At 45.3% G+C, this 10655-nt stretch overlaps 1 protein-coding gene across 1 annotated transcript; it reads left to right on the top strand.

The window, feature by feature from the left end:
• Positions 1-2355: 2355 nt before the first annotated feature.
• LOC136496894 (protein NRT1/ PTR FAMILY 4.6-like) lies at positions 2356-10085 on the top strand. Its single transcript, XM_066492670.1, has 5 exons — positions 2356-2446; positions 6004-6218; positions 6570-7010; positions 8986-9080; positions 9299-10085. Exons 1-5 carry the CDS (start codon positions 2356-2358, stop codon positions 10083-10085), a joined length of 1629 nt encoding a protein of 542 aa, XP_066348767.1.
• The last annotated feature ends 570 nt before the right edge of the window (positions 10086-10655 follow it).

The following is a 10655-nucleotide window of genomic DNA, read 5'->3' as shown; positions in this document are numbered from 1 at the left end:
CTTCCGATATTCTTTTATCGATTCTGATGCGTTTTGGACTCGTTCTGAAGCGTTGGCTTTTGCGACATGTCCAATATTTTAGGGCTGGTCGTTGGATTCGACTAGGACTGTATTTTGGCTCCGACGTTCGAGGGATGTCACTGGGAAAGAAGAAGATGAAAGAATATGCCTAGAATATTGTGTATTTTTTATTTCAGATTTTGTCAGAAATAATTTGGGATATGCTGTGACAAATTTTAATATAATCCTTCTTTCCTTAAAAAAAAGTAGAACAGTGAAAAATCTTCAAATAAGTTTTCTTAAGAGTATCATGCTCATGCCTTGCGCGATCCTTGTTCGGCGGGCGCAGGTACTGGTAGCGGCGCGCGCACTACCAGCTATTAGCAGCGCACGGAGGATTATTCACGCGCGATGTGTAATTAATAAACTGATGGCCCGACGTGCGAGCTGGTGCACATGGCTGCGGCAGAAGCGGCACTGACGTCTGCGATACATGCACAAACAACCCAACTTATTTTCCTGCTCGCTGACGTTAAATAAATAAAACTTTCTATATCTAGGTTTTCATCTTGCATATCAAAAACTTTCGAATCACTCTACGAAACTTTCTATGTTTCAGCTGTTTCAGTCTTATGTTGCAGCAAGTTGTTCCATATTGCAAGTTGTAAATGTTTTATTCGAGCGTTTTATGTTCTTCGGCCGGGGGCGAGCCAGGGGCCGATGGACGAGGGTGCTGCGGTCAGGGGTCGCTAGGGCGTGCTCATCGCGCGCGTGGGGCGGTGCGAAGGCGGACGCGGCAGGCTACGGGGCGAGCTAGGGGCGTGCAACGCGCCGAAGGGCTAACGGACTGGGGCGTTGGGGTCCGGCGGACTGAGGTGCTGCATTTGAGGGGACATGCTCGTCCGCGCGTGAGGCGGAGACAAAGGCGGATGCAGGTGGGCTAAGCGGGTGTCCAGATGCGCGCGGTGTGTCGGACATCAAGACGCTAGCCGTTTAGGAAACCAACTGGCCTAATAGTTCCAACTACACCGTTGAGCGTTGATAGACCGAGAGTCCGAGACGCCCGGCAGCGATGGGGACATCAGGTTAACTTCAGAGTCACGGACGATGATTCCTTGCATGATCTCCTCACGAGCGTGGGCTTCCTTCGGCTCCCACCTGCCACATTGGACCTGATGACCGCTGACATGGATGCCACTTCGAGTTAGATTAGCAGCGAAATCCACTTTTCACCACAGTTGTGCGGATGCTGATCATGTTTAATTTCTGTTAGAAGAAGAAAATGATATAATCTTTGTGATCTTCTGACGTGACAGAAAATCAGATTCGGTGTTGCTTGATACACCGTGCAAATTATGGAGTCAAATGCTTCATCAAATGAAACAGTGGCAAAACCCATGGCCACGGCTAATGAATCGAGGACTGTGCACCAAAAGGTTAGTGTGGTTCCACCAACCAATAATCCTGGGGTGTAAGGCTCTTCAAACCAAACGTGCAGCACATCACCTCAATACTTTATTAATTAATCGTACGTCCCTTAGTTCTATCGATCCTACTTAATTAAATACTAAATTCGTTCTAAATTATAGTTCGTCTGACCCTAAGTTTGACTACTCGTCTTATTAAAAAATTTATGCAAAATATCACTTCTTTTGTTGTGGCTTGCTTTATTAACAAAAGTTCTTCAAGAATGACTTAAATTTAATTATGCTTGCACAAATCATTTGAATAAGATGAGTGATCAAACTTGAAGTCAAAAAAATCAAATGAATTATAATTTGAAACGGCGGGAGTACCAAATATTAGCTCTTATTAAAAAGAGCAAGGAGCCGAGATACTAACCCAACCGCGCACAACCAGTCACATGGAGATTGTACAAGTTTATTACTTGAAAAGTTAGCGGTAACGAGATCGGTGAGCCAACCACAACCACGGTTGGACTTGAGATCAAGAGATGCTGATATGACATCTCCAAATCAAAGCACGTCACGAGGCAAGGTGGCAAGCCATCTTGAGGTTCGATGCGCGGCGTCCAGGACTCAAGAGCACATGGTGGCCAGTTGACCACGTATACGTGATCAGGAGCCAGCTCAAGCGCCTCCCTTAATTCGTGCACAATATTTTTTTTAGAAAGAAACTAGAGCAATTTCGAGAGAAGCCTTATTTAATTAATATATAGGCCTCTAATAACACCGCTCATGTGTGTGTGTATATATATATATAGAGAGAGAGACACACACACACTTCTGAGGCGGCCCTATGGGGTCTGGAGTTTTTGGAGGAGCTTCTGGTCTCTGTGCACCCTCGGCGTGATAGAGCATTGCCTCCACAGAACAGAACTGATCTAGCTGCTGCATGGAAGGTGAAGAAGTATATGTGGACTGGAGAGGGAATGCGGTGGACGAGAGGAGGCACGGAGGCATCAGGGCAACGCTCTTCCTCTACGGTAAGCTGTGGCAGCCTTTCTTGAACTGATGCTTCATCAGGACTCCAGTGGTTGGTCTGTTTCTTGAACTGCTTCATTCCTGTTCCATGCAAAAGTACTGCACGATCAAGTTGTCGCAGGCTAATTTATTCTAGTGTAAGCGATCAAGAAATCATGTGATCAAGTATAAAAAAAAAGTCCATTCCATCCACCCCCAACCCCCAATCTCAATCTCACGACCGGAGAAATCCAACAATTTCAAATTAACCAAATATATAAAAAAATGCTAATATTTATGATGCACTAAATTAACCATGGAATATATTTGTATAACAGATCTACTTTAATATACAAATGTCGACCCTATTTTCTACTCCCTACATTCCAAATTATAAGACATTTTGTCTTTTCTAGATTCATAGCTTTTGATATACACTATGTCTAGATGCATAGCAAAAGTAATATATCTAGAAAAGCCTCTGCTACCGACCGTGAGTTTCATGTCTGGGGAGGGATGGTAAGGTTAAGATTTAGTGCTAGCTCTTCCAAATATGACCCTAAGCCATTTGTCCTTACAAAGAAGGGTAGATTCCTCACTAGTGACTACAACCGAGGAGGTGACCTCAAAGAATGCTTTCGTGTCTTTGTCATCTTGTTGGTGGCCAGATTAAAGTCAACCCATGTTCTTGTATTATCTTTCCGATGTAGCCAGAACCAACTCAACTTGAGTACTTACCCCATTAGCTTTAAAAGTTGTGGAGCCAAGCCCACCTAAGTCCGTGGGCAAGATCACCATACTCCATGACTACAAGCAACAGACGCCACTTATGACCAATGCCCCTCCAAAGGAAGGCACATCTCAGCTTGTCAATTGTGCGAATTACTCAAGGGGAAGCTTAATCACCATTGTCGTGTATACCGGTATGGCGGAGAGCATTGTTTTTGTTAGGACCAAGCGACCTTCACAAGTATGTAACTTGGTTTTTTCAAGCTGGCAATGGTGATTAAGCTTGTTGAGTTGATGAGGGGCTGGAAGGCAGAGTGCGGAAGCTTTCCTGTTGATAAGGGAACCCTTAAGTTCCTGCAAGGAAACTTTACCAAATTGCATGGAATAATGATCTCTTGCACTAGGGTGATGTGCCGATCACAACAAATAGGTGGTAAGCTATATTTGTTAAGGCTGCACAAGATACCGCACCGCAGGCACCCTAAAAAATCTATGGTGCCCTTCATAGCATTCGGGGGTCATCGACCACAGGGTAGAGAAATACAACCAAATCATCTGCGTACAAGGATGACAATGTTTTATGGCTTTAGGTCCCAAGGGTTGGAGTAGCAATTAGTCATCAAATTTACTGATCATGGCATTCAAACATTCCATGACCAGCGGAAAGAGAATGGAGGATAGAGGGCCACCTTGTTTCAAACCTCTCCCATAGCAAATCCTACACCCTTGGGTTCCATGAATGGAGATTTTGGTGTTAGCTGTCAAGAGGAGAATGGAGATCCAATTTGTCCATCTCAATGGAAACCTGAAGGACCGAAAATGGCGACCAGAGGGGGGTTGAATGGGAGCCTCAAATTTCTTTCGAAACTTTAAGTCGCTGTCCCAAAATTACGACCCAAGAGCAAAGGCACTAGAGAACGGTATGATCACAAGTCAACGGGTGGCTGGGTACCTTTGGCGATTACCAAGAGGTACAACGGATCAACCGAGAACAGACGAAAACAAGTGCTCGAAAGAACGAGAGAAAAGAACACAATCTGCACAGGCCCGGACTGTCTGCCGTAGGGAGCCCAGACTGTCCGCGAGTCAGGTCCCGGACTATCTGGGGTTGAGGGCCGGACTGTCCGGTGTTCGACTCCCAAAAACTGAACGATGAGAAACAGTTCTGATCTAGGCAGAAAGAAGAACGACGGACTGTCCGCGGTTGAATCCTGGACTATCCACAAGTCAAACACCAAAAAACGAACTTGCTGAAACAGTTCCGGACACGCTTCAGCAGCAGCCCCGGACTGTCCGCGGGTAGGCCTGAATTGTCCGGCGTTCAGAATAGTAACGGCAGACTATCCGGGGGTCAGGGGCGGACTGTCCGCGAGTCACGAAATTAACACTAGCAGAGTCGCCCGAAAAACGCTCGGAGCAAGGAAAATCCTGATTTGCAACCAAATCAAAACCAATTGCCACAAAATTTTAACCACATGGTCACAAGGCAATAGGTGAGCTACCTCTAGGAGATCATCGCCCAATTTGAAGCCAATCAACGGGAAATTGGATGAACACGAAAAACACCGGTTTCCCAACCCTAGAGCTTGATTCGCCTCGATCTATGAACTCGGTGGAAAGGCTCAACTCACGTCCTAGTTTATCTTAGTGCAAAAGTAACGAATCAAAACGGTCTCAAAACAACGAATCGAACCACACGAGAGATGGGGGGAAAGGAAGAACGTGAAGAACACAAACGTGATTCACAATAACAACTCACAAATTGAATCCCGGAGGACACGATGAGGTTAGGTCCTTCATTCCCGCTGCAGTCTTTGGTTTTTACACAAATTATCCAATTTGTGGGCCTCTATCACAAGAAAAACTTAAGGAGAGGGGAAAACCTAGAGAAGGATGAAGCAAAATGAAAGAGGTGAGGGAGATGGGAGCTCCCTCATCCTATTTAACAGGGCTATTATACAATCTTAGTTTTGCCCTTAGATATTTTTGAGTCGAACCACTTAACCTGAGGGCACTATGGTCCAATCCGAGGTAATCTTCATCCGACGGCAACCGGGCCCTTCATGAGATAGCTTCGCCTCGACGCGAACTTCTCTATGCCGCCACGTGCTGTCCGTTCCTCCTCGGAACCTCCGCCCGGGTTTTGAGGCCCAAACCCGTGAAACTAGCCACCGATGGTTTTAAGGCCCAAACCACCAAACTGCCCGTGAGTAGCGTACTCCATACGCGTCCCCCACCACTCGACATTTGTCACCGCCGTCCTCGACCGATCGTCCGCCAAGTCCTCCTGAGCCCCGCTCAACTCGCACGTCCGCCGTCTTGACTCGATCAACATGGTCACTCCCATGTACACTTGTGCTTGTTGATGTCCCAGATGTCAGCCACCGTGGCTGGTCACCCGGCCTCCTGGTCCCTCAGTCCAAGCCTCACGTCCGTCCTTCACCACTCCTGGTCCATCGGCACGGCACGTCCCTACTTGACCTTCACCTCGCCATCGACCACCGCCTCCGAGCTCCACACCTGCACATCACAAACCAAGAGACATGTCGCACAACCCAACTCACTCCATGGTTAGCTCACAAACTCAACCTATGTCATGGATCACGTTGACAATCACTCATCACAAAACGAACTATAAGGGCACATATCAACCTTGTGTTCACAAAACCCCAGGCAATGAAGGATTTCCATTCGCTCTAGATTGGTCATTTGTCTACCTTGTTCTTTTTTCTCTCAAAAATTGGTTGTTTAGCCTAGGCCGACAATACATTTGTGCAGATGTTGGTTGGACTTACATGCACTTTTGAGCCAGGTACAAACAATTTCAGCTGACTCTTATGTCTGTTTGCAGTTTTGTTCATGCTAAGAAGCTGCTCTAATAGCTCAAACTTCAGTATGGTGGGCTATTTGCATGGCATGTTGCATCTGGATATTGTGACCTCATCAACAGTGATAAGCTACCTAGGTGGCACCGTGATGATATCTACTGCTCTGATGAACTTCATCTCTGATGCGTGTATCAAACGAACCACTGCTATATTTGTATTTGGCCCTTGTGTGGTCCTGGTAGTTTACTTCTCAAGCTAACTCCCTGTTAAAAATCTATGTTTAGTCGAATGTTGAAGCTAAATTTTTTGAATAATCACTATTATTGTTGCTATCAAACAAAACTATTTCTGTTTTGGCTACAATGTTGAAATATAGCGATTAAAGCAAAGCACACCATGCTGATTATTCAGGTTTTTCTTTTAGGCTATACCATAATTATTATACAAGATAGACATAATAAAGTAGTTTATTCCATAAAAAACTTTATTATACACAAATATCAAGTGCTCAATGTATTTTTCTTTTGAAGCTGCAAAATCAAAAGAACAAATGTCAGGTTATAGATAAATCTTCTGTTGGACGATGCAGGGTTATATGTTGCTAGCACTGCAAGCCCATTTTCCTTCACTTCATCCTGAAATTTGTGCCATAGACAAAGAGCCAAACAACTGTGAGGCAGCTCAAGGTTGGAATTTGACATTGCTCTACTTGAGCTTGTTAATGTTTGCTATTGGGGAAGGCTGCATGCGTGCTTGCATACCATCCCTTGGTGGAGATCAATTCAGCAATAGTGACCCAAAGAAATCACAGCTCCAGAGTGTGTTCTTGACCAGGCTTAAGTTTGCAAACTCTCTTGGAGCGATAATTGGATTGGCCTTCTTAGTGTGGATTGAGAATAACTTGGGTTGGAACATTGGATTTATGATGTGTGCTCTTATTGTTCTTGTAGGGCTGCTTGTTGCAGCCAGTGGATATCCTTTCTATTGCACACAGAAGCCTATTGGAACTCCTCTAACTAGAACATTGCAGGTAAAACTTTGTACATTAAACATATCATATTGAATGTACTTCTGCAATTGCAATTTAGTATGTGTTAGTTTTTTTTATCGCTAATGCTTGGCCACGGCGTTCGACCCCATTGGACGTTGTATTTCTGGGCCTGCGCGGCGGATAGGTCCAACAGGCATGTTTCTTCCCCACTCGCACTCGCATCTGGCTGTTGGGCATCACCGCGCATCCCTGCCGCACTCCGCCCCCCCGCGCGCCCCTTCCCCCACCGCACGCCCGTCCCCCGCGCATGCCGCTCCCTTCCCCCTACCGCGCCGCACCCCATCGCTGGCCGCGTCGTGCCACCATCCCGCGGCTCGCCCCTATCCATCGGTGTGCCCCCATCCACCTCACTCATCGCGGCCATGGTGGGCACCACGTCACCACCACCCCGGCGCCACTAGGAGGATGTCGGCGCCGGTCTGGACTTCCTCTCCCGCGGCCGACCAAAGACACCATGGCAGAAAGGGGAGGCATGCACACGCTGGGCTGACTGTTTGCTCTTGACATCCCCCCTAGCAGTCCCCCACCAGGTAGGCCATTGTTGCAGTTGATGCCGTGTTTCATGTGTTTTAGACTTATGTTTCAAGGGTTTCATCTGAATATTGCAAAGTCGATCTGAGATGTTGCATATGTTGCAATGACAATATGTGCATGTTGCAAACCTATGTTCCAATTGTTTCATGTGTTTCAGACGTATGTTTCAAATGCTTTATCTGGATGTTTCAAAAGTAGATCTTGGTGTTGCACATGTTGCAATGGCTACACGCACATGTTTTAAGTGTTTCATCTGTTTTGGACTTATCTTGAGAGTGTTTTATCTGTATGTTTAAAAAGTAGATCGGGTGTTACAGGCGGCTGTTCGCTTACTGCTGCTGCTGAGGCACCACCGTGGTTCGCGTGCCGGCACCTCAGGCCTGCAAACGCCTTCACGGCGCGCATCCATAGGCGGGGCAGGTGGTTGTGGGCGTGGATCGCGGACGCGGGATGGGCGCAGGCCACAGTTCGTGATGCTAGCGATGGTTGGGAACGGGACGGAGCGCGTGTGATGCGATGCAGGCACGAGGCACATGAGCTGCATCCGAACACTGGCCTAGGGCCGGACATCCGGACGCTATTTTTTATTAAACACGCAAGAGGATTGTGTACCATTTCATTAATATATAGAAAAAAAACAGTCTCAATATATACATATTCCACAGCTTGGGTTAGTTTTTTCTTTTTTTTCGTGAGCGTGTCATTGCGACACGTGTTTTATTAAACAGAAGTAGAATGTCAAAGGTTACAAGTAATCCTAGATTACTTAGGAAAGGTGGAACCCTGAGGAGGGCCTGTACTTACGAACTAGTTTAATTTACATGAAACACGTTTTGCAACTGATTAGCTAGCGCTGAAGGCAGTAGGCTCGTAGATGCCTGAAACCTGCCAAAACCCAGAGATTTGCCTCTTCGACCATTGCTCCAAGAACCTCACCCGTGGTGCAGCTGATGTTGTTGAATGTGCTTGTGTTTCTTTCCTTCCAAAGGTGCCAGCCGACTAGGAAGACAAGGGTTAGTTTTTTCTACATTCACACCCTTTTAATTAGATAAAAATAGCGCTCATATTCTAGAAGAGAGCCCAGCGACTTCGCTCCTGCCATTATCCAGGGGTGAAATATTTGTGTTAGTTGTAATAACTAATATAAAGATTTCAATATGTATATACTTGTTAATGCTTATTAATACTGAAAGGTCATTCCGTCGTTGCATCCCATCCCATATTCCTATTCCTAAACTCTAACTAGCAGATGATTACTCATAAGAAATAAAGGAATTCAATAGCCCTTTTCTAGGTATGGATATAAAATTAACTTAAATTTGTTATCAAGATCACCTAGTTTGTATCTATAATTTTAAGATAAAACATGAAAAGCTGGACTTACAGAGGTTCTCAAGTTCTGTCACTGGTACTGCTACAGGTTCTTATCATTTCATCAAATAAGAAGTCAACTGCCAATGTAGATGTTATTGAGCTACAAGAAAGCAACACACAAGATCATATTTTCAAATCTGGGTAAGTTCCATTGTTCAGGTTTTCATGAAACTTATGCTTCTTTAACAAAAAAAAAGAACTATTTTTATGCGGATAAAAGGAACTATTTTTATAGCTGGACGTAGCAATATCTTGCCGGTTGTCAGTCAATTGTAATATCCCCTCCCCCCCAACAATTGTTGAACAAAGGCCTGGATACATGATGGAGGTAACACTAACAACCCACTTTCGTTTTGCAGAACCAATCAAGCTGATGAAACTAGAGTCCTCGTTCAGATGCTTCCAATCTTCATCAGTTGCTTTCTCATCTACTTGCCATTCACACTACTAATGACATTATCCATACAAGTTGGTCGTGCAATGGACAAAGGCGCAGGCGTGATCCAGATACCCTCTGCCTCTCTCATTGCAATCCCAACAGCATTCCACATGCTGATGCAACCATGCTACAGCAGAATCTTGACACTGCTGCTGAGAACAACCACAGGACATGAGCATGGGGTCACCCCACTGCAGCGTATCGGTGCTGGATCAGCTTGTGGGATCGCTGCGGCATGCGTCGCCGCATTAGTAGAAGCAAGAAGATTGAACGTTGCAGAGCAACACGGGTTAACATCGATAGGAACTGGTGTGCCAATGTCTGTCTTTTGGCTGGTAATCCAGTTCTTCCTGCTAAGCATCATGGACATAGCATCCTTTGGCGGACTAATTGAGTTCGTCGAGAGCGAGGCGCCTTCGACAATGAAGCTGATTGCACCAGCAGTACAGTCATGTATAGCTGGATTTTCTGCCTGGTCATGCAGCGCCTTCATTCAGCTTGTAAACATAATGACAAGGAGTGGGGATGGTGGTGGAGGATGGCTGGACGGAACAAATTTCAACAAAACACGCCTTGATCACTTCTTTTTGTTGCTGGGAGCCTTCGAGGTATTGGCCTTGATCAATTACACTTTCTGGGCCAGGAGATATGCTAGGAAGCTACGAATCAGTACTGTCGAAACACATGAGGACGACACAAGAAATTAAACACAACATAAGTATGTCGTAAAGGCCACCCGGGTTTGATGTTTTCTCTTCAAAAAGCCAATTTTCATGACTTTTTATACTTAAACCATAGATATTACATGGAGTGTAGTGTAACAAAGAAATTACACTATCTCCGTGACCCCGTCGGTCAAATTGAGGGTTCGCTAGTAAGGCCGGAGTTACCAACGGCATAACCAATGTGCCATACGGTGGAATTCTCTGCATATGTAAGATCTGTTATCTCATCTTGCTCAATAAAAAGAACTATTATCTCGTAGCGGTAGCGCACAATCCCATCGAGTAATCACTTCTTTCAACCCTTCTTCAGCCACCATTTCCAGAGAATAAAAAGAAATCAAACGAAGACCAAATTTGTTTGTGCTGGCCATCTTGCAAAGGGGTGCCAAAATCTAGCCACCCTTTAGTTCTTTTATTTTCTCAAGATAACATGTTTGCTTTTTTGCTTTGATTTTCTTATATAAATACTGTTTTTGCAAAAAAAAAAAACTAGATGTTCCAAGGAGGGAAGGATGTTAGCATGGACTTAGAGTGAGCCAGCTAGGGGTCTAT

This window comes from Miscanthus floridulus, chromosome 12, assembly GCF_019320115.1.
Source record: "Miscanthus floridulus cultivar M001 chromosome 12, ASM1932011v1, whole genome shotgun sequence".
In the NCBI taxonomy this organism is placed as follows: domain Eukaryota; kingdom Viridiplantae; phylum Streptophyta; class Magnoliopsida; order Poales; family Poaceae; genus Miscanthus; species Miscanthus floridulus.
Note: the sequence above shows the minus strand (reverse complement) of the source record. Positions and strands in the feature narration are given on the sequence as shown.

What these genes read in the sequence shown, in the direction of transcription:
- LOC136496894 (XM_066492670.1), top strand. Translation starts at nt 2,356, where the DNA reads ATGGAAGGTGAAGAAGTATATGTGGACTGGAGAGGGAATGCGGTGGAC. An exon ending in GGCAACGCTCTTCCTCTACG is followed by an intron (nt 2,447 to 6,003) that starts GTAAGCTGTGGC and finishes GTCTGTTTGCAG; the next exon opens with TTTTGTTCATGCTAAGAAGC. An exon ending in TTGGCCCTTGTGTGGTCCTG is followed by an intron (nt 6,219 to 6,569) that starts GTAGTTTACTTC and finishes TGGACGATGCAG; the next exon opens with GGTTATATGTTGCTAGCACT.